The sequence below is a fragment of the Corvus cornix genome, chromosome 2 (genome assembly GCF_000738735.6).
Source record: "Corvus cornix cornix isolate S_Up_H32 chromosome 2, ASM73873v5, whole genome shotgun sequence".
Classification (NCBI taxonomy): Eukaryota; Metazoa; Chordata; class Aves; order Passeriformes; family Corvidae; genus Corvus; species Corvus cornix.
The window spans coordinates 26868732-26892926 of NC_046333.1; the positions used below are offsets into that span (position 1 = coordinate 26868732).

General features: G+C 41.3%; 1 protein-coding gene across 6 annotated transcripts in view; it reads left to right on the plus strand.

The window, feature by feature from the left end:
- HECW1 (HECT, C2 and WW domain containing E3 ubiquitin protein ligase 1) overlaps positions 1-24195 on the plus strand; it is a 264830-nt gene that overhangs the window by 124383 nt on the left and 116252 nt on the right. For all 6 annotated transcript variants that reach the window (XM_039548885.1, XM_039548883.1, XM_039548881.1 and 3 more), the window contains one exon: positions 13347-13441. In XM_039548885.1, coding sequence (XP_039404819.1) covers positions 13347-13441 — 95 coding nt within the window. The remainder of the gene's footprint in view (positions 1-13346; positions 13442-24195) is intronic.

Sequence of the window (24195 nt, forward strand, 5' to 3'; positions counted from 1 at the left end):
CTCATTTTCTCTTCACACTGTATAGACCGGTTCCATGCTTTGCAAATAAGACCAGATAATTCCAAGATGAAGGAAGTTGTGCATACCTCCCCTTGGGTTGCTTTGTTGTACGTTTCCTTTAATGCCTCAGCCTCAACTACTGGCCTTAATTTTGGTCCTCCGTATTTTAAAAATTATTGTCTTCCAAAACTGTCTGCAGGTAGTTCTGCCCTGAGTTAGAGTGCAGAAAGGGAAGAGTATGAATTGTCATACTTGCCATCGCGTCCTTGGTATACATAAACCATAACTGCCTAAGAGAGTATCACAATATCTCTTCTTCTCTGTGAGCTCTTATTTCAATTGAAAGGAGCGTTTTGATGACTTCTTTCACTTGTATTAGTGTGCTTGTACTATGGCAGCAATGAACAGTCTTTGTTGTATGATGCATAATTCCCTTAGTCATTCAAAATTAGTTCTTTAATTTGATGATTAGAAGTAGCAGCAGTGAACAATAACGTGCTTAGTGTAGTGAGTAACTGAAACCATTTGAGCATTAGAAAGCTGCTTCTACAAGCATTTTGAATGTTCATTCCACCATCTTCTTAAATTGACCATTTTTTGCTTCATTTTCATGTAAATACTAGGCTAAAATATATATTTAGATATGAGTAGAGACAAGGAATGTGTGCATACTGAATTGTGGCAAGAGTATTAAAATAGAAAAGCAGCCCTTATTATGGTATTGCAAGTAATGGTGCTAAGGTCTTGGATTCTCTTACATCCAAGTGTTTTTCTGGGTAACATTCACATCTTGTTGCTCAAGCACTTGACTGCAAGACTCTCTTTGTGTACTGCTTGGCGCATGCTTGACTGACTGTAATAGCTCCCAATCAGAACACTGAGTTTTAATATTGCATGGTCTGGCTGCTAAAAACATAAACGGTTGTTCAAAGGCATTCTTAGAGTGACTGAGCAGATCTGAGAAATGTGAATAGGTACAGCTTCTGATTGGCAGAGTTGGCAGAGCAAGGAGAAAGGACATAAATTATAAGAGGAGCTGGGGGAATGGTGAGCACCAGGATGGTTTGTTTTGGCACTGTAACTTTCTTGGGTAACTCTTTTAGAGGAAAAAAAGAAAGACTGGCTCAAGGGAATGTTCTGTTTCTAAGGTGAAATTCAGTTATGCCTCTCAGACTGTGATTAAAGACCAGATCAACAAGTGCTGTAGCAGGTGCTACTAATGTAAATGGAAACATGAATCGCCCCTGATTTCCTCCCTAATTGGCCCGGTTCGGCATTGCAAGGCTTTTCATGTTGTCCTCCTCTCACCACAAAGCAAGCATTGGGTAAAGTTACAGTTTATGCCTTCCTAAATACTAGTTGTTGATCATAAATCCATTGTAATTTTCTGCTTCTGTAAATCCAAAGGTACACCCATGTGTTGAGATCAAGGAGAATGAAAACATGTTGCGATGGAGAGGGCTGTGTTTCAGGCACTTGGCTTCTGAAGTTCATGCATTATCTCTTGCTCAAGGCTGTGCCTGAAGGCATAACCAGTCATATGTATTTAATTAAGACTTTAAACTACAATTGTCCTGATAAAAGCAAAGAGCTGATGGTTCACAGGCATCTGCTTTATAGGCAGTTAACTTGAGGCAGACATAATACCTGGAAGCCTAAAGGATATGTTACAATAGGGGCAACTGATAAGAGCTTAATTCTTGTGGGACATCCCAGTGGCTGTATATCCAAGTGAAGAGAGGAGAGAGGTCCCCAACTCTGCCCATCCCTCCTCTTTTGTGGAGCTGTGCCTTACTGTACAGACTTTGTACCTTTGTCATCTCTGAGTCACCTTCACAGTGCCTCTGATGACACTCAGAACGAAGCTCAGGGGTGTCAGTGGTTCTGTATACTCATTTTCTGTCTGTTTATCTTGGTTTAAGATATATTGGTGTAATTGAAAACACAGACATTATATTTCCAGTTCAAATTCTTTTCCTGAATATGTCAATGACTCTAATGTAGCTAAGGGGCCACATGGGAGGCAGAAAGGGCTCATTTCCCGTGTACTGAAGGCATAGAGATTTTTTGTCTACTATTCAATTTTGATAAAGAACTGTTGAATTTGTTGTAACCAAGATGATGAGCCATTTTAAAACAAAAGTGTTGTTTAAGAACTTCATCTAATTGTTGCATTTCAGAAGTAATTTTAGATCATCTCCCTCAAATAAAATGAACCATGTGTTAGGTTTTGCCTGCAGTCTTAATTTTCATGCAACGTGCATGAGTGCTAAGGACCAGAGAGCAAACTGTAGGCATGTTTTCCAGTTATTATGGACTCAACTATCAAACAGCTAAAATACTTTGATGATTGCAAGTTTTTCTCAAATAAATTGCTTGCTTGCTAATGCTTATGATGAAAAGTCATCCTTAAGCTGATTTACATAAAAACATTAGACGCCTGTAGGCTCCAGAATTTCATTAAAGTTTCAGTCTTAGTTCAGCCCTTGTAATTTGCTGTTTGCAATGACTAAAATGTCTCTCTCAAACAGCCTTTCCTTCTCCTGATGAAAGGCAGATAAGTTGTTACAGCCCTCCCATTCCCAACTTTCATTCACCCAGACTGGTGCCTATCAGTCCTTTCTTTACAACAGTCTATAAAGGCAGAGCACATAGATATCACTGTTGGGTTAACTGTAAATAAAAAGATGAAATTCTTGCCTGTTCTGGGCTGAATCCTGCTGTCTTTCTGAATATGGAAGAAATAGTTCTGTTGGTTTAAATGGGATGAGAGATGACTCAGTGCCAGCAGTGGTAAGGCTGTGTCCTTTTCTGCCCCCAGCCCCCTCCCCCACTCCCCATCTGAAGATAATTTTAGGGGGAAAATTATTATGAAATGATTATTTTCAAGATTGTGAACTGTCTGAGCAAACCAAATTTCAGGTTCACTACTCTCATTACACAATCAAATTTAAGAGCTGAGGTAATAGTTGCAGAACATGTGCCAACACAAACTGCAGGTTCTCTTCCCAGCTACAAAAGGGCTAAGACAACTTTTTATCATAGACATTTAGCAGCTTTAACTACTGTGTGGGCACTGGCATCCTTCCACTGACCTTTTCTGTGATGGCTATCTGTGGAAGCTTTGACTTGATCAACTCTGCCTCACTCGACCTACCTTGACTCCAGTTGTCCATCTAAATGCCAGATTTACTGGGCACTTTGATGGTACAGACCCTTGTCTATGATGAACTGGACTATCATGAAGGATGCTGGACAGCCACAGAGTTTAATGCATTCCAACTCCTGCCTGTCTCAAGAGAATTTTAGCCAGCAGTCTGACCTTAGATCCCATTGCCATCTCCCTGTAGTTGCATAATTGGGAGCTTGAATACAAGAGCCCTTGTACATGCATTGTGTTCCCACCTTGAAGGCAGCTGGCAGTGCTCGTTTGTTCTAGCAAGACTGAAACAGTGCTCTGCTGCTTGCTCCCCCCAGATCTTTCTCTACTCAAGCCTATGACCACCACAAATCACAGTGGTTTTTTCTTCACCATTTTACCTGTTTTTGTCACCACTTCTGTTTCCCCACCCTATGCTCATAATACCCCCAGCCTCCTCTGTCTTTTCCTTCAAGGGGGACAAATTGGCTGTGGATTCATATTCTCCTCTTTCATGCTACTTGGATACTGGGGAGATACCCAGAGATGCAATCTTCCTGCTTCCAGACATGGCACAGTCAGGAGAAACTTAGATCTGTATTGCAGAAAAAGCCTGTCTTACTGCCAGTTTGGAACATGCTCAGCACAGCTAGGATTTCCTGGGCATTTAGATGGTAAAATCAAAGATATCTCAAATGAGCATATCAGACTGAATTTTTTAGAGAGGCTTATAAGTTAGATGAATTTTAATGTACTTTCACAGGAACACAGGGAGATATGGAGCAGAAGTCACTATATTAAGCATGTATTAACTTGGGGGGTAAAAAAAAAGGTCTTCAGAAATTTTTCATGGGTAAAACACCATGGTTTTTCCTTACCTTCAGCTACAAATTTCTGGATGAAATTTTCTTGCTGTGCCTTTCTGTAGATCTGAGGCGGACATCCAGCACACAAAATTTTATTCCAAATGTATGTATATTTGAAAATGTAGAAGCATCTGAAAACAAGGTTTATAATGAAAAATGTCAAACAGCTTTCGTAATCAGCAATGCTGGATGTACTGCTTGTATGGAGAAATACATAAAAGTGCTGAAATGTATAAGCTCACATCCATTCCAGCTGCTAGCATTCTTTAGTAATGAGTCTTGCCAATAGGACAGCTTTATGAGGGTAGCACGTAAGCAGCAGCCTATTGAAATTAGATCTATATGTTTTCCTGGAACAGCAGTTTACAGAGCCACTTTGTTGTATCTGTCCTGCAGTAGAAACTCAGAGATGCCTTTATTTTTGTAAGGCAAAGATGGTGTGATTTTGTCTTGTGCTCAGGAGTCCAGAGCTGAAAAGCTTCCCAGTGCAGCCATGGGTAAGCACATACCTGTCACTTCATATGAACAGCATAGTAACAGAGGTGGATTATACAAAGCTAGACTCAAAATCAATACAGTATGGAACGTGGAACACTGAGGGCTCAAACAAGTGAAGTTTGAAGGACAGAGGAGATTGAACCACTGAATATGAAGATTTGTGGCTACACACTAGTTATTATTGTAGTAATTTCCCCCACTACTCTTGTCATGGCAGGTAGCTGCTGAATCAAAATATCAAGCAAAGGAAATAAAAGTGAAAGTCAATAGGGGAGAGTATCTGCAGATCAATGGAACAAAGAATCAATGATATAATAAATGCTAATAATCAGCTCTCCGGTTATAAAGGAGATAACTGCAGCCCTCACGTGCAACCCTTGGGAAGGAACAGTCTGTGCAACAACTTCTGAAGATTAAAAAAAAAAAAAACTACTACTAAGATCATCTGATTTGTTCTTCAAATATCAGTTACAACTACATATACTGAAATATATTATTGGTGCAGAATTATGGTTATTTGAATGTTCTAACTGCATATTTCTGTATCTTGACAAGTGTGGATTTTTGGCTTAAGTTAAAATTTGATTAGAATTTTTCTGAGTGTTCTACTGCTTGCTTTTGAGCTATTAGAGTTTCCTTGCAAATGTTTGTGCCTCAAATTGCTGGTATGTACTGGTCAGCCTTAATTCTGGCTCCAGATACTTCTTTCTTTCTTGCTGGGAAACATTATAGTTACCTGAAAGGCAAGACTTCAAAATCTCAAGGCTTGCAGTTTCTCCAAAGACGCCTGTTAAGTGTTTGTGCACATTTCAGAGCAGAGCAAGGAAAAAGTCATCAGAAAATTGGAAGAAATTCTGCAACAGGATTAAAGAAACACATCGGTTTAGGCCTTGTTTGGTTACTAAAGCAAACTAGCTTGATGCTGTAGTGTCACCATTGGATGTTGGAGACAGCCAATGCCTAGAACAGGCAGTTTTTCTATAGAGCACCAGAAATAAGAGCCATTGTTTGCATGGAGCAGCAGCAGGCCTACATGATGGAAATAAACTGTACCATGTATCAACATTGTAAGTACAAATTAGATCTGCCAGTAATAACCTTACCTTTTATCTTCATTATGAATATTAATTCTTTGCTGACAGGGCAGGTACAATATCATGAGAAACTACCTAAATTTATCTAAAAACTATTGATGCTTAGGGAAAAGCTCATGCTGGTACAGGAGTGCTGGGTTTCACCTCTTTGTCTTGCACAATTTACCTGCTCTCTACACTTCCAGTGATATTCATAAAGAGGAGATGGGTGCTGGAGGCAGCAGCAGGTCAAGAAGGGAGGTCAGCCATGAGAGGTGGACATGACATGCACACCAGGTTTCACAGGGAGCTGCTGATACAGCTTATACACTGTGCTGCTCCATGCTGGCTGAAGGTCTCTCTGACTCTTTCTTTCTTCTTCAAGTTTGACTTTCTTGCTCTTTCCCTGTCTGCCTTTCCTTGCTTCGTTTCCTTTTCCTGAATTTCTTGTCTTTTAGTCTCTTTCAGTGTTGTTTACACAGTTGAAGTCTCTCTGCTTTCTCCCCTGTCCCACTCTGTGCAGTGATTTTGTTATAATCTCAATCCTTTTCTCCCCTCAAGGACATTGCGTACTCACTCAATTCTTCATATACATTGCCTTTAATCTCTCTCTATTTTGGCTTTCCATTGTAATTCCTTGTCCTGTTTTTTTCATATGCCTCTCCCAGTTTCCCCATTGTATTCAAACAGTTCTCTCCCTCCATTGACTCATAGTCTTCACTTTGACACAAGCTGTCTCCACTTCTAGAGATCACCATGGCTGCTTTAATTCAGGGTGGTCCCACAGACATCTGATTGTAGCACAGCATCATATATTTGTCTATTCCACTTCTGGCTCCTCTCTAGGGAAAATGGTATGACTCATAACTTAATTGCTTTGCTGTCTGATTTGGTTCACTTGGTTCCCAACCACTTACCAGAGACAGCTACCTTTTCATTACTGGTTTTGACACCTTTCATTTTTTATGCACAGTATTTGCCCAAAAGAGCAACAACAGCTCTTTTAGAAATAGCTTGAATTGATCAAAAATGACTCAGTTTTTAAGACTGGCATTACTTCCCTGAGAGGTTTTTATAGCACTGAGAAATGCCTAGCTAATGCCCAGTCACCTCAGCTATTTAACTGAAACATAAAATGTCATGGGAGTAAATCACAGCAAGCTTGTGGAAGTGCCCCAGGTGCATCTCACACTCCTATCAAACACCAGCTGATGCTTCCTGCCTCCCCCAAAGAATATAATTTAGTCTCCCTTGAAATACTCGTTAGGGTGTTTTGGGTTTTTTTTTAGTTTAACAAGGGAAACTGCGTAACCTTGGCAGAGCTTTTTTTCTGTATTTGAAAGAATAAATCCACCTTTAAGTGAAAACTAAGCCTCTAACATCGGGTTGATCAGGTCCTTAGTAAGCAAGGAACAGAGAACTAATTATAAGAGCAAGTGAATTTTTGAGAAGACATTCAGAGCAGTTTTGACAACTCTTAAGGAATGAGGAAGATGCGTAGGAATGGACATATTTTAAAGGGAAAGGGTATCAAATAAACCAACAGGACTAATAACACTGACAGAAAAGTGGCTGGATAATGGGCACTAGGAGACCTCTTGGAGACTTTCAAACTTCAATACCTCCAGTTGCAATTCATCAGGAGGCCCTACTAGATTTTATTTCCTCTCACTTCAGTTTCATAAGTAGTAGAATGTTTTCAAGAGCTGGGTGGTTGCAGAGGCAGTGTAAACTATTGCCTGAGTAATGTTCAGCTGGTAAATTAATGTTCCAGTTAATTTGCAAAACTGTTTTGGTAACTGAGGTAACTCAGGGCTTTGATAGTGAAATCATTTTTGTGAAATTAACTTTTTTTCTTGTGAGAGGGATGAAGCCCCATGGCAGAGTTTCTCTGGCAAAAGTCAAACTTCTCAGTGCTTTCCTCTGAATAAAGAGTGGTTTCTGTGGTGTCCAGGGATGAAATACATCCCAGTTCCTCTCCCTTTCTTGTAACCTGTGTGGCCCACACAGGCACTTGGTGCGAGGAAGAAAACAGGATCACCCTTCTTGTTGCCTGGTTCTGATTATCTTACATTGCTGTGCCTTGAGGGCCTTCCTCTGGGGGAGCTGTATTTTTTGTGCACCTGTAATAGTTACAGTGGTGAATCTGAGCATACAACTGGGGATTTTCTTTTTTATACCATTGCAGTGGAAAGCTCTAACAAGTCATGGTATAATGGTGTCATGGTTCAACCTCAGCCAGCAGCCAAGCCCCACACAGCCACTCGTTCACTCCCCCACCAGTGGAATCAGGAAGAAAACAGGAAGGTTAAAAGCTGTAAAACTAGATGGGCTGAGATAAAGACAGTTTAATACGGAAAGCAAAAGCTGTGCACACAAACAAAGCAAAACAAGGAATTCTATCGCCACCTTCCTATGGGCAGGCAGGTGTTCAGCAATCTCCAGGAGAGCAGGGCCCCATTACGTGCAATGGACTGCTTGGGAAGTCAAGCGCCGTCACTGCAAACATCCCCCCTTTCGTCCTTCTTCCCCCCACTTTATATACTGAGTGTGATGTCATGTGATTTGGTCACCTGTCCCGGATGTGTCTCCTCCCAGTTTTCTATGCACCCCCAGTCTCCTCCTCAGCATGGCAGTATGAAAAGCAGAAAAGGCTTTGGCTCTGTGTGAGCCCTGCTCAGCAGCAACAAAAACATCTCTATATTATTGACCATGTGTTCAGCACAAATCCAAAACACAGCCCCATACCAGCCACTGTGAAGAAAATTAACTCTACTCCAGCCAAAAGTGGCACAAATGGAGATACCAAGTCTGGTGTAAAGGGAGTACAATGCTGTTTTGTTCTTGATCCATGTGAATTGCTGAGTAGTTTGGTAGTTGCCATGGGCATGACTATGTCCGAGCATCTTTAGGCATCTCATCTCTTGGAAGATTTACCAGTTTCCCTGACATTTTTGCTGATTGAAAGAAGAATTTAACCTCATTACTTCCTGACTTTAACATCATAACTTCATTACTGGATCCAGGGACCTCTAAATAATTAGAGATGAAAATAACAGTGGCACACATTTGTTTATAACTGGGGATTAACCAGACAACACCTGCTCCTGACCTGTGCACTGTGCCATGTAGCTAGGGCAGCAGGACAGAGTTAAATGGTCTCCTTTATTTCAGAACAAGCTAATCTACAAGACTACAATCCAAACAGTCTTTGTAAGTACGTATTATTTACAAATGCCAGCTGGATAATATTCAGGTTAATTTATGTCACTGTCTTACCAAAACTTCCAGTGCTTTCTGTTCATCTACAGAGGCAGTGGTACCAAGTTCACAGGTTCTGCATCTGTTTTGGAAATGTCTCAAAGGTGATTCGAGAATGCAAGAGTAATCTTCAGATGGATTAAAATGTTAGGACTCTGTTGCGGTGAAAAACATGGCACCAACAGTGTTATTTGGAAAGAATGGCTCATGGCCAAAAAATGACCAACTAGGGTCCTAGTAGCATTTTTACACATCAGGAAACTGTATATAATATTGCAAGCTTTATACTTGCTAAAGTTTCATCTCTCCATTGAAAATAGACATTTGTATAATATTTTCAATCTGAAAACAATATAAGCAAGAGGGGGAGGGAGGAATCTAGAAAAAAGAAAATGTTCCCCTGATGCTTCTAGAGCAATTTTTCAACCTACAAAGGCCTTCATAAGACATTTTCTCTCAGATCTGCTCTCTGAATGAAACCTTTGATGTTCATTAATCACCACCTCTACCACTGCTTGATGAATGGCTCCAGCTCTGCCACCATTTTGGATTGGGTGTGACACTTGCATCTCTCTTGAGTTGCTTTCTTGCCAGTGTGCACCTGTATGTGGGCAGTTTGGCTGCAAATTAAATTAGAAATAGTAGTGTGAAACTCAGAGGAACCTGTAATATCCACGTTGTTCTTTCCAAATATATATTCAGTCATTTAGTCTTGAAAAGTCCTTTGTCCTTGAAAGTGGGACTAATAGCCAGATTAACTACACATGGATATGTTCTTCTCTCCTTCTGTTCTCTCTAATACTTTTAGGTTAATTTGATGGATTCTTTTAAAATTTTCCCAATGCACATGGTAACTGATTTCCTGCTTGTCAACCTATGAGAAGATTTCCTGCTGTGGGGTCTGAACATTGTCATACAAGCTAACACCTGAAGATATGTTTTATTACCTCCAAAAGTTGGGTTTTTTTAAATTCTTCTCTTTATTTTAGCTCTCAATGTTCCGTGCAAACTGTAGCTAAAAATCACCAGGGGAGAGGAAAATTAAGATTTGAATAATTGGTGAGAACTGCATGTTTTAGCTATTGAGATATCCTCAGCTTTTGCTGTCCTCTCAGCGAGTAAATGAGTTAGCTGCTGAGCTGTTAAAAGTCCTGTAGAGAAAATTACATCGTGAAAATACAATCTGGACTTGCAATTTTTCTGTCCCACAGGCTCATCCAGGTTTTTTTGCTGCCAAAAGGAAACAACTGCTGCTCCCAGGTGCAACGATAGGGTCGCTTGCTCAGCTGCACTGACACCTCAAGTAAATCTCTTGAACTTGCAGAATTTCATTGGAGGGTATAGTTATGAATTCAACCCCAGGATGGGCCCCAGAGCCCCTCGTGGAGGTGGTGAAGGGCTGTGTAGCCTGTTCCAATTCTTATGGAGTTCTGTGAAGTAAATGGGACACATGCACCCATTGTGGATATAGGGAGAGGCTGTATTTTCACTGTATGAGCAGAAATGTGCACCTGGTTGCAGAACAGGCTCTGGGGATGGAAAATATGGTGACAGATTAAGTGCGCTGGCACTGTGGTTCTCATGGATGGACTGCGCATTCCTGCAGCACCCCTCAGGTTAGAGGACTGGGAAGCCACCTGAAAATAAGTAGTGCTTGAACTACTTGGGAACATCACCTCTTTGCTTTTCATTTCCCAAGTGACATGTGAAAGTTGGGAAGGCTTTACACTTACAAAATCATTTTGCCTTTCAAAAAATATCAGGATTTCTTCTTCCACCTATGTTCCTGTGTAGCTATCAGGGTAAGCAATTCAGACGTGCATTTTTGAGGGTCTCCACCATTTTTCATGTCTCAAGTTTTGCTTCCACCTGGAGTGCTACACAGTTGTTCCTTGGATCTACAAACAGCAGATCAGAGCTGCAGTGATTTGGCTAATTTTGTTACTGATATTAAAACTGCAATGCAATTTATTTGTTAAAACACATAATTGGCATTTTTTTATTGTTTTCATACATGGGCACTGTACTTAAAGTGAGCATTGTTGTGCTCTGCCGGTGAAGGCTGGCGTTTTCCCTGAGCTACAGCAGCAGCTGCAAAGCAAGGTGTTAAGGAAAATCTTGGTTATGAAAAGCACCTTCAAGTATATTATGGAACAGATGAACATTTGCATGTCATTATCCAGTTAAAACTAGATGTGAAAGCTGCTTTTATTTAAACAGGCATTTTTCAGATCCCGCAAACATACCTGTTACGAATGTAATGCTGCATAATTGCTGTGTCCTGACTGTATGTAGGCACATACCAGACCAGTTCACATCTAGTTTAGTGTGGAAGAAAACTCTTGCATGCCAGCAGGCAGGCCAGGATGAGCACCAGTTCCAGGTGAGTAGGCAAATAGCAGTACTTCACATCTGTAGTCACAGACCAACACAGAAGCTGTCTTGAACTGTCTTTCCTTCTTGTAGCAGACAAGAAAGTGGGTTGTGAGGGGCTGATTAAGAAGAAGCTGTTTCCACTTCTGTGCCTTGATACAGTTATTGAGATGAGTTCCTCTCAATGTTATTTATTTGAATGTCAATGCATGTGGCAAAAAGCAGCGCTATGAGTGTCAAAAATCATGACCTTTCCTGTGTTCGTCACCTAACTTAAATCTTTAGAAGTCAGTGGAAATACACTAAGGCAGGTTCTGGTGGTACTCTGATGTACCTGAAAAATGCTTTAATGTAGTAACTGGCAGAGCAGTTAATCTGTGGAGATCTACATCCTTGGCCTGACCAAGGCCAGAACAATTTGGCACAGTGAAACTGTGAAGCTGTCAATGAGCAGCTATGCAATCTTATCTGTATTGGGTTGACCCTGAGTTGATGGACAGTCTTTAAGACCAATTACGCTTCTCACAATTTACATATTTAAACTGCACAGAAAGGCGGGACTGCCCCTTTTGTCGGAGCTCGCCTGCTGGAAGGTGGGGGGTGGCTCCGAGCCTCCAGGCCGGGCTGGGGCCACTGCCCCTTTCCCCCTTTCCCAACGCTGCGGCACGGACACTGGGTCGCTGGGGGGGGACTGTCCCAGAGCCGCAGGCAGCTAAAACCAGCCATGGACTGCTCACAGCTAAACCCATCCAGCGCGGCTCCTGGGGACAGGCGGGTCCCTCTCCTCTCCATGCGGAGCCGGCGGAGTCAACGGGAGCCGGCAGAGCCTCCTGTCTGCAGCCAGCACACTTCGTGCTGAACTGAAGAAGACACCATGCAGCCAGCAGCACAGAGGGAGCGAGGCTTTCCCCACCGTAAAGCCTGAACAAGAACACCCTTCAACATGGCGGCGTCAGAGTCAGAGAGAAAGAGAAGTGAGTCACGTGGGACGGAGCTGGAAATGGCGGCGGGAGAAAAGAGGGCGGTGCCGCGACTCTGGCGCGCAGCTTAAAAAACCTTCTTGCATGCCGTGGTAAGAAACTGTAATACCACAAACTGTTTGTCTCTTTAATCCATTTGAAGAACATGGGGGGATGGAGGATCCTCGTGTGGCCTGTGAAGATTGTGAAGAGTGCCTATGCCAGGCTATATAGAAGCAGTGAGAGGCTGTTAGAGACTTGTGGCGAAGAAAAGCCTTTGTGTGCAGGCCAAAATAACTCATCCTTAAAAAGATGAATAACCCCATGTGATGGCCCATGTTTTGCAGTGTGAAGGAACTGTGAGATTTTTCATGGGAGAGATGTTCTACACACAGCAGATTGTTTGTTTCTGGGCGGATCTGCTGTTAGTGGCAGTTTGGGAACCACGTGCAACTGAAGGAAAACCCTTTTTTCCTTAAGCATAAGAGAGAGACTTTTCAAGAACTGGAACACTGACTAACATCCCGTGTTCTGTCATCCTTGTGTGAGCTGGGTAAAAGGAGAGAAGTGCTGGAGGGGGGGAGGGGGATTTGCTTTAATTTTGTTTTGTTATTTTCTCTTTACTTTTAATTCTATTAGTAATAAAGCTCTTTCATTGTACTGCAACTGTTTAAGGTTTGTGCCTGCTTTGCTTTTCTCCTAATTCTTATCTCACAGACAGAAAATAAGTAAGTAATGAATATTTTGAACCAAAACCACTACATTAATTGGTGTTTCTGCCTGGTTTCGAACTCAACCCGCTACATTATCCTAAGGAAATTCCTCAATTTCTCTGCACATTAGTGCTTGGTATGTCTGAACTGGGAAGATTTATGTGTCCCTACTTTTTTTCTACCTAAAGGATGCTAAACAGGTGCTCTAAGATCTGTTTGTGGTAACTTCTGCTCAGAAGAGGTTTGGATTTTAACTGTTTTGAATCCATGAACCAAACTCTAAATTTCACCTTGGCAAAGGGGAAGATCAGAGGCAGGAGGTATCCTGTTCTGCCAGCCAGACAAAATGAACCATTTGCAATTTAACTGCTTGCCAGCCTCATGTCTGTGAGCTGCAGCTGATCATGCTGCTTATCCCTGGCAGTTTTTCTAATCTAAAATACTGCTTTTGGGTTTTTTTTTAGCTGAAACAAAGATCTGCTTCAAGTACTACCATGGCGTGAGTGGGGCGCTACGAGCCACAACTCCGAGTGTCACAGTGAAAAACAATGCAGCTCCTGTAAGTTATGGTGACATTTTATTTTCCATGTATGTTCCGTTGTCATTGTGCTATGCCTTGTTTTCCCTGCCTGCTTTATATACCTCTATATCAAAACTGAACATAATATTTGCTCTCCATTGTATTGTGGTACAGAGAAATGGGCAGTCTTTCTGTGAAGGTGTGGGTTTGTATGCCAAGAGAAATGTAGATTCAGCTCTGAATCTGTCACAGAAAACCTCTCTGATTTGGGGCAAGTCCCACATCCTAGCTATATCCTGTTCTGTAAAGTTGTCTTCTCTCTGCTGGGTGCTGTGAGATTTGGGTGATTCCCCTAGAGGATTTGGGATCCTTGGGCAGTAAATACAGTAAGTGTCCAGAAAGAAAAAAGATTTTCCTCTTTTAAGGTGCTTTTTTCAAAATGAGCATTTTCACAGCAGTGCCTCTGAGTTCCGGGAACAAGCACACTGTGACATGCTCCCATCAGTGGTAAGAAGTGGGCACTCAGGACCTGATCTATCAAAGGACCAAACATCATTTTTGACAGATTGAGGCTTCACTGAGAGCAGTTTTGATTTGCTAGAGCCTAGCAAAGCTTTATGGCTTAGATAGCTCTAAAAAGCGATATATCGTGTCTGGTATTGGGAAATTTTATCGCCCTGAGAGTGAAACATCTTTTAGAAGTCCACAAAGAGACTTGATGACCTCCAGAGCTTGTCTGGCCTTGCTGACAGTGTTTCACTGCCTGCCAGGCTTGGCAGAGACCTGCATGAACTGAAGAGTTGTATTCCAACTGGCATAAGAAAAGGATGAGTTCAGATGATGTTTAGTCTGGAAGATGGATTCAGAAAAGAACAGTAAAGAACTGTCTTACCTGTGGGTGCATGTAGGCTTCAGTGGACATCACCAAAGCTTAGTTTTTAGCCTTTTTTTTTTGGTGTCGTTTGTTTTTGTTGCTTTTTTTGGTGTGGGTTTTTGGTTGTTTTTTTTTCCCAGTCCCAAGTTAATATTTCTAGAAAGGCTGAGAAGTCTGCTGTGCTGTATGTTGGCTGTATCTGATTCCACCAGAGCCAGAAAGGATTCATTTCTTCACCCTTGAGCCGTGAAAAGACTTTTGGTGGTTTCTCTTCGCCGCCTTTTTGATGCACAATATACCTGTAAACTAGATGCTGGGTAGGGGCTGCTGGCACATCCTTTAGGAATAAAAGGCATTCATGTCTTGTTGCACCTTTCTGATGTGCTCATGGTGAAGCTATTCATCAGTTTTAGAGCCTGGAGAGTTCCCTTCAGCTGTCTTCAGAAGAACATTAGGATGTGGCCTTGGGTATCTTCACTGTGAGGGATGCTGAAAAGTTCTTTTTAGCCTGTAGTGAGTCACGTCTTGTTGCCCTAGGACTTGTTGCTGATTTCCCAGTTGTTACAATTTGGTGGGATAATCCCTGTCTTCTCTGAAAGGTAAGCCAGCCAACCAAGGCAATAAATACCAGTAGGCTGAGAGATTAGAATTTTTTTTTCTGTTATTCCCATCCATGTCTTAGACCTGAGTTGGAACCAATTACACAAATTTTTCAGGTCTGGTATGGAAGGGTTACTCTTTCATTATTAAGTATCAACAGTATGTGTGAAATTAGTGGAAGAATGTCTGAGGTCCTGTGCCTTTGTAATATGCAAATAGGTAATCTCTCCAAGTTCTTCAGCTGAGACCTTTACATACATACTTATGGGGAAATAAAAGAGCCATTCACTTTCAGCTAAGGCACGACTTGTGTTTAAAAGAAAATCCTCTTCATGCAGTACTCGTGGTCATCATAGAAATCAGATGAGAACTGCCTTTAGTTTAGTATACTGTACATGACCGAAAACCAAAATATGATTAAAAGTGGTATCAATGGTTCTCTGAGGGCCAAACCAGTGTCCTTGGAAATAGCAATCTTTGTCTGTAATCTTCTCATTTTTCCTGCCTTTCTGGGTTTCAAAATACCTGTGTGGGTTTTTTGCAGACCTGAGAGGCCAGCAGTGTTGTAGGTGCAGTATCTTTTTGCCTGTTTTCTTCTTCCTTGTTTTGCTGCATTACTTAGTTGATGCATTGTAAGGCAAATGCTAAGTGAAGACAACAAAAGCAATGGAACGGCAGCAAAGGTTATGCAATATGAGCTTGGATGGACACTTCTGTATGAGTGCAAAGAGGGGGAAAAAGTGCTATAGATTTGAAAACTCCAGTTTGGAGAAAAATACTGGGCCGACTCTTGCCTGTGTGAAGGCTTTCAGCTAAGTGTGATCCTCCAAATTCTAGTCCCAGCTGACACCATCTGATGGCTTTCTCCATCTGGCTCTCTGCAGTACACATCCAACCTTTATTACTGAAGTATTTGAATTTTTCACAGCATCCCGTACCATTGACAAGTGGCATTATTCTCACTGCACAGGTGGGGAAGAAGATAACAAGGGATCTGCCTGGCCCTACTCTTTTCTTGGTTCTTGTGGGCCTCTGCACTGGCTGCTGCTAGGGGTTGGATATTACCATGCAAAGTACAGACATTATCTCTAGAACTGCAAACACCTTTTGACTGTAATTTTGCGCAATCAGTTTGACAATCTAGCACCATGCCTGTAGCTCATCTGGGGTCCCTGACACTTCTTACCCTAGTGAGACTTGACACACGGGGCCCTTCTTGATGGAAGGGGATGCATCAAATTTCCCAGTTGTTTTCATCGCTCCAGTGGTTTGGAGCACTGCCCCAGGGTGCCAGGCATGGAGTTTCTTACAGTACCAACAAAAGCTGGGGCCTGGGTGCAGAGAGGGGCTCTGCCACTCAGAGGAAGCTTTCTTCAGATCCTAGGGCAGCTTTCTTCAGATCCTAGGGCAGCTTCCTGCACATCCTTTCTGCTGAAAGAAGCAATTCTGTGGTCTATGCTTATAAATTTACCCTCTATTGCAGCCAGGAGGAGTTTCAGCAGTGTCTGATGGACCTAAGTGTGTTAGAAAAACAAAATTTACAGGAAGATAATCTCATTAAGGATCCTACTGTGGGTGTAGAGGCTGAAGTTTTTTGAAAACAAAGAGAGTTTTGCCATTGTAGTGACCATGTCACAAATTCACTGACTCTTAGGCTGTTAGTAGGAGGACAGAGGGAAGGAGGCTTTGTGGTTTTGGCACAAGCAAACCTTTTTGTTTGGCACAGCTTAGGAAAAATATCCAGAGCATGTGTCCTTTGAGAAGTAGCATTTGGGGACAGGTGACCTTCTGGGGACAGTGTTTTCACTGCTAGCACTACCTCATCTGCAGCTGATGCCAGAGCCACCCAAGTGGGTTCTGTCCAAGCCTCCAAGCGCGTGGCAGCTTCTGCATCAGGGGCAGCAGCTGGCATATTGGCTGCTTGGTGTGTGTCCTGTCAACGAGTCTGAAAACACTGATAACCAGCAGTATCCTAACACCACAATTTAGAACAACAACAACAACAAAAAAACCCTCCATTGTCTGTCTGACTGCAGTTTGCTGCAATTGAAAAGGGAAAAGAAGCTGGAAGTAGTCATCCTGGGGGCTGTAAGCGGTTGCCATTCTTGTTCATGTGCTGCTGAGACCGTCTTTAACTGGCAGTTGAAAGGAGTCCCGCTTCCAAAGGGGAAAAAAAGCTTCTGTGTAAGTTGGATGTCTTTGTATAGCACCAGTGGTGCTTTAGGCTGAGTAGCATCTCGTGTTTCTTGTCTTATGAATGTTCTGCTCCATTTGAGTTTACCTCCTTTTGCTGTAACCCAGTTATTAGAGCAGCCTTGCCTGCTGATTAGGATGCCCTGCAGTTCGTTTGTTGGTGAAAAGTCCTGTCACATTTTATTGCCCGTGAATCATCAAGCTTGAATATCTGGAAACAAAAGGCTGTGCACTTTGGCCAATTCCTACATGGCAAGAGCTTAAATGTGAATTTGGGGCAGCAGATAGGCCTGGGGTTAATGACAGTAAAAAAGAGCACCTGCAATTCTAGAAAAAAAGAAAAGGAACATCCTGGATGGCTCCTTTTTTTCTGGACTAGTGGAAAGCAGTGTTGCTTATGCACAGGAATTTATACTACTAAAGCATAAATATTACTATGGTATGGATGAGCAGTTTTCTTGGTAGAAAAGAACATTTTTACAACATCTGGAATGTTCCTGTATTTGTTACTCTTCATTTATTCATAATATTGTCACCACTGATTCAACTTTACATCAGACACTGTTGTAGGAAGAAATACAGGTTACAGCAATTAATTCTAGCAATAGGGAAGTGTTATCTTCTTAATATAAAAATTATGTAACCTGAACATGGTTTTCTTGCAGTAAAATAAAGCTGGCATGAGAACAACATGCAGAAGAAAGAAGAACAACCTTTTTCCCTAAGAGTTTATAGCCTAAAAAGATAAATTGGATACATCACAATTAAAAGGCAGTAAGTGGAGAATCAATGCTTTAGCCTCAGGACAAATGTCTTCACTAAATTGGGAGCATTCACTCACTCTGTATTAGACTGCAAAGAACCTCAGCTGATTGAACCTCTGGAGCATTCATGCCACTGTTTCTGTGTCAAAGATCGTGATGGGACTTGTCAGATACACTTAGCATTGTGGGAAAAGCTGTGTAAATTGGAGCTGATTATTGAAAGAGACCTTCTCTGTGTTGAGTTTGTATGGAAGTGCTGCCTCAGTTTCCCACAGCAGGAATTACTGCTTGATAAGCTGCTGCTATTTGGTGGTGACTGATCGCTGCTGAGGACTTCCTGCTGTAAATATTTGCATTATGTGCTGTCACGTCAGAGCGTGGGCTGCCGAGGAGTGTTTGATAATGAAGGATTCTGCTTCATTTCCATGTGCTGCAAGACGGGATTTTATGAGAGTGTGCGTGTACAAGCAGCTGTATCTCTCATTCTACTGGAAGGCTGGATTTTAAAATCTCACCTGTGTCTTCTTTTTCACTTCATGTCTGATTCTGTGATAAGTGAGCTTTAAAACTGTCAGTGTTTCTAGGATATTGCTATGGAACAAATGTAACAGTCTGATTTTGAGGGTGTAGGTATAATTATACTTCAAAAAACAGCAAATGAAGAGGGAACAGAAACTTCTAGTGGCTTCTGCACTGTTCAGCAATTGAGGTTAAAAAAAAGTTTATGGAAAACACAACATCAGGCTGCTGCAATTAATCACAGCAAAGAATGCAAGTCAGGTACATCTTTAACAAGTGTAAGCAGTGTACACTTACAGGTACTAAAGGTTCAGCATTTCCAGGGTGGGAAGCAGCACTTCTCTGGAAGCTATGGGTATGCTTAGGTGACTGTGTATTTGTCAAAAGTGAGCAGGAGAATCCCCCTTCCTTATCTTGAGCTGAGAAGTAGCCAGAGCTCCCACAGCTGCAGCTGCCTTCCAATACAAGGCAAGGAACAGCACTGTTAGTACCAATATTCTATATGTCTCCCCCTCTTACCTGCAAAGGAGATTAAGTCATTCAGGAATGAAAAAAAAATCAAGCCAAAATGAGCAGGGGAAATGACTGGAAACATTCACTCAGCTGGAAGGAAGCAGTCAAATACAAAGTTCTCTCTGCCAGCATATGGTCCCTTTCCAATGTAAAAGGGCCTCTAGCAGAAAATTTATCTGCTAAGAAACAATTGCTGAAAGAGAGTGGATTCCCTGATTAACCATTTGAGATGAGTAATTCTGAAAAAAGTAGCTGATCCATAAGCTGTGGAAAGAAAGTGACCTGTGTGGGTTTCTCATCTATCAGAAGTACCTGCACATTTAGCGTTGTCCCTGATAACAGGATTTCTTTCACAACAGCAGCAGTGCTGTCCACATTCTGCCTGCCTTATGTGCTTATACATTGCCACTGGTGTAGGCTAACATAATGAAGTGGTATAACATGAAGACACAAGTCTTTGAATTTAAAGAAATTACTACACTGACTGGGGAGTTGCTTTAGCATTTGAACAGACAGTTCTGTATGCCCATGGTTTTCTGTAGGCATTCAAGAAGCAATTTTGTCATTGTGTGCAGAAGAACATTATGGTGTCTGGAGTTAGGGAGGTGTCATAGCTCACAGAAGCTGATCAGAGAAGTTTAGTAGTACCTCTTAGAAGGGAATTGACAAAGATTTTATGTGCACAGGGAACACTAGCACTTTCATGTTACACAGTTCTGTCTGTACTCACTGTATACTTGCTTTGAAATGTTCTAGAGAATGGATACACCAGCCATTTTACAGCTACAGCTAACATTCATTCAGAGGGAAGGGCAGGTTTCCTGGCAGAATTTGACCCCACTAGCTATATAATATAAGGGAATGATTTTTGATATCAGAACAACCCTCAGCATGCTTCTTACATCTGAAAAATGTCATTATTTTTTTCACTTCCATGTTGTTTCATTATAAACCCACAGTAGTGTTTTACAGCCTGATTTGGTCATTCTCAGTTCATGTTCAAGCATACTTACTCCCATGAGCAGCCTCTTAATACTTGCACAGTTGAGCCCTTAGTTCAGTGTAATTACATTTTTGGTTATGCTTTTCTATATCCTAATTATCACTGATTCAAAGAATTTGAAGGTTAATGACACGTCCAAATTAATTCTTATTGCCACCTCAGTAACACAGGCTCTTTTTCAGTATCCAGTTATATAAAGACTATTGTATTTACACTGCAATTACCCTGTCATGTAGTGAGCACTTCATTTATATGAATTAGTGGAGTTGGAAAGCGTAACCAGGATGTAATTGGTCCTCTGACTGCAGCGTAACGAGTGTCACTGTGTTATAAATAATAACCTTTCTCTTCCTTTTATTTTCCCTACACTCATTTTAAATAGGGATGGTTGAGATTTTCTTTAAATATTAAGAAAACTTATTTGTAATGAAGGTCTCTTCTGAGTGCAGTCCAATAATACTTGCTTTTACAGTTCTGATTTAGTAAAGGTCAGGTGGAGCATCTGGTGAAACCCCACTGACTTTACTGGAAATGTTTAATTATTTTCTTTCATATTGGCAATATCTTTCAAAATGTAATAGAACTGGCAAGTAGGGTTACTTGCATTTTCATTATGACAGATTTCAGATATGTCAGTGGCTAAAGTAAGAAATGATCCAGGTCCATGCTCCTGGTGGCTTTTTTCTCTTATCTTGTTATCGACTGTTCAGCTTGGTGTGGTTGAAACTCCTATTACCACTCATTCATAGATTTACACCCCTTTTGAGAGGTAAGTGTTCATAATTTATTATCTAATAAGCACAAATTGAGCAAGGGAGGTACAAACAATTTTCTTTGTGAACACTGATTTCCTGAGCAGCAGCCCATAACACTCAACATGCAGGTATGTGTGTTTTTATTGTTCCACCTCAGGAGGAATGTCTCTGCTTTCCAGCACACAGCTGTTTGTATATTTAAATGTAATTTAATCTTGCAGTCTTCATAATTCCTGATTTATCCATATGAAAGACAAGTTATTGGATCATCTTAATGGAATTTCAAATACAAGTACCTAAAATTAATCTTGGCATCAAAAATCAGAATGGATTGGAAAAAAGATTATGCAAGAAATGCTCCCAAAATACTTCTCAGTGTTTTTTCTGCCCAAGTCCACATGCATATTTCACGCAGATCTTCAAGGAGTGCACATCTAGGAGAGAAGGGGAAGAGCCTCTTCCATGATGCGTGTGGGATACGGGGCAGCAGGTGTGCAGGGGTCAGCGCTGCACTTCTCTGGAATGTAGTGCTTGTTGCTGAGGAGGCGCTGGCTATGCTGCCTGGGAACAATCAGCATGGAGTGCTGTGTCAGGAAGCAACTCTGCACATATTGCTGCTGCATTGACGGCCCTTTTGCATCGTGTGGTGAATCCAGGTAGTATACGAGAGCATGAAAGAACTACGCCTATATATCAAATGTATCCCTGGCAGAGTACCAGGTGCCCAAAGCAGGGAAAGGCTGTGTGCCTGTGCAGGCAGGGTGCCTGGGGCAGGTGTCCTGTTCAGTGCACTGAAGAGTGGAATGATCTGAAGTGGAAGTTGTCGAGGTCCTGACATTGTCGTCTTAAGTCCTCTTTTACCACTGCAGGCATGCTTAAATTCCTAGTAGCTTCACACATGATGCACTGCTGTAGGCATAGCTGCAAGGGATTTAAACAGGAAAGAGGTGACATAAACAGGAAAAAGCTGGCATCTTTTAAATTACTAAATAAAATAATTCTGTGAGTGTTCCTCCATCAGACTTTTTCCTATTGTGGTAGTCCAAATGTGCAGTTCTGCAGATTTAAAGCAGAATAGGACAGAACAAAAACCAGGGTTAATGCTACCATTTGCAGATTCCATTAAGTTGTTGTCCATTTCTTGCCCTTTCATGGACTCTAATTAAGCAGCACTAATTGTGGAGCTGGTGAGCCATCCCTAAGTACCACTGGCCACAGCCTAGTCTTCACTTTGCAAGTCAGTGGCACCAATTTTGGGCTTCTCCCTGTTGCCTTAATTTTTTTGTATGTGTTGTTTCAAAGAAAACACTTGGGTCAAATTTAACCTTACTGGTCATCTGATCCTGCATGAACTTCTAAGTGTAGATTTAGAATTATTTAATTGGTAGACTTGCAATACAGCACAGAGTTGAAGTGAAGAAATAAAAAGTATGACAGATGGGAACTGGAGTGATTTTATTTCAGCAACACCAAGAAGACCATTACACAAGCCATTTATTTGTTAATGGGTTCAAAAAGAGCCTGGTATTTCCCAGCCACTTGCTTTTGGAATGTCTCTTGTTATGGTCACATAATAGCCATAGTAATGTCTGCACATCATATTGCTCCCTTCTGTGGTTTAGTAAATTATGGAGAGATCAGCAACTGTTCAGCACACTGCACTGGTATAATTATACTTGCTTTGGCCTTTTACATTCTTAGATGCTCTCTCCTGCATCTGGTCAGATTAATGAAAAACAGTACAGTTCCTGACATTACACAGTGGGTCTGAGGGCAGATATTTTAGTTTTTGAAGGGGGAAGGATTTGAACCTATGGAGTACTTCAGAGTTGAATGTGATAGAGTGCTGAATGAAGGAATGAAGCACCTCCTGCTTCCTCCCTTCTAGGAGTTACTTGCGGTGATAGGGCATTAACCTGATTGTGGGTGAGCACCAGATAAATTACCAGGGGTAGTTTAGACTACATGACACAGCTTTCCAGCGTGTTTCAGTTCAGAAGTTGCAAAAAGATATCCTTTGATGTTGCTTTACAAAACAGATGATTTCTGCCCTTTCTCCCTGCATTTGCCAGTTTGATTTGTTATTGTCAATTTTGTACACATTGATTTAAATCTCACTGGACGCACTAGAGGCCTTCTAATTAATTGAAAAAGAGAACATTGTGTTCTACCCATTTTTCATGTGTTTTTGACTATTATTTAGTGAAAGCACTATTTATACTTGGCACAATCTTAATTAAAAAAAAAAAATACACTTCTCACTCAGAAAAAGAAGGAACTGAATGTTGCCAGGGTGAATCCAGTATCCAGCTGGTCCAACACCAGAGACCGTGGAAGCTATAAGAATCCTGCGTGAAATCCTCTAGGTCAAATTTGGTATGTCTGCAGTACTGCCTGATGGGGCATAAAGAGTTAAAGACCAGGGTTTGGTGTTCTGTGTTCCATTTTCTTTCCCAGACTGCTTATCCACATCATGACTTGCCCTAATGTTTTCACTAGCTGTCCTTTCCTGCTGTGCACTGGACCTGCATAGAGAGGCAGCTGTTGGAAAAGCTTGTGTCCCTGTTGTAAGTGAGAGGCTTGATGACTACAAGTCATTGCAGTAGGAAAATAATTTTAAGCTTGTCAATTGTAAGCTTTCTGTGTCCCCACACAGAATTTTTCCCTTTGATTAGGCTTTACAAGTAAAAAAAACCACCTTTGCTTTCTTCAGTTTTTGCATTTACCTTTGTTCAATTTTGTTGTCTTCTCCCATGTTCCAGGATTAGCAAGCATAGAGATAATAAGCTGTTGATCTCTCCCATCTCTGTATCAGTTAGCACTGCTTACAGCATTAGCATATTTCCTTTTACTGAAGTTCTTCTAAGGTACTTTAAAAGCGTGTGTGTCAGGTGACACGATTCTGATCTGCATCTTCTCTTGCACAATTTTTAATACTAAATTAAATTCTTGTTGAAGGCATAAGCAGACATTTTCAGAATCTCTTGTAATTCTGCTAGTCATGAGTTGAAGATCTTTATGTGTTTATATAGAAATACGGGGAGAAGAAATTCTGAGTGTGGATAACAACCTCATGGTTTTGTGTAGAAGTCATTTCCAGTCATGTTTCTGGGAGAACATTGTCCTTTCATCAAGACAAGAAGCCCGTGTTGTGGTTATCGTTAAAATCATGCTGACACTTTTTCAAGACTGTCTGACTTAATGTATGAATTCTAATTGTTCAGATCCTAATTTCTAAATGATGACCCATCTTTAGTACCTGCAATTTCAAGCTAATTTTTCCTTTTTTTAATGTCTTGTTCAGCTTTGTTATATAGCACTGCTGTTGGTCATCTTTATATTTCATCTCAGATGTGGGTGGCAATGTTTTACTTCCTGGGTATGTGCTAAAAATTAATGTTTTCCAAAAGGGTTACAAATTCTCAAACAAAAGTTGTTATCATAGACTTTAATCTGCTATTAATTCCTATTAGTTGATGAGACAAAGCAGAAGACTTAATAGTAAGTATTAGCTGTGCTGAAAAGCACAGCGGTCAGGTTTCTGACTGACATGTCCATTCAGGAAAATTGGC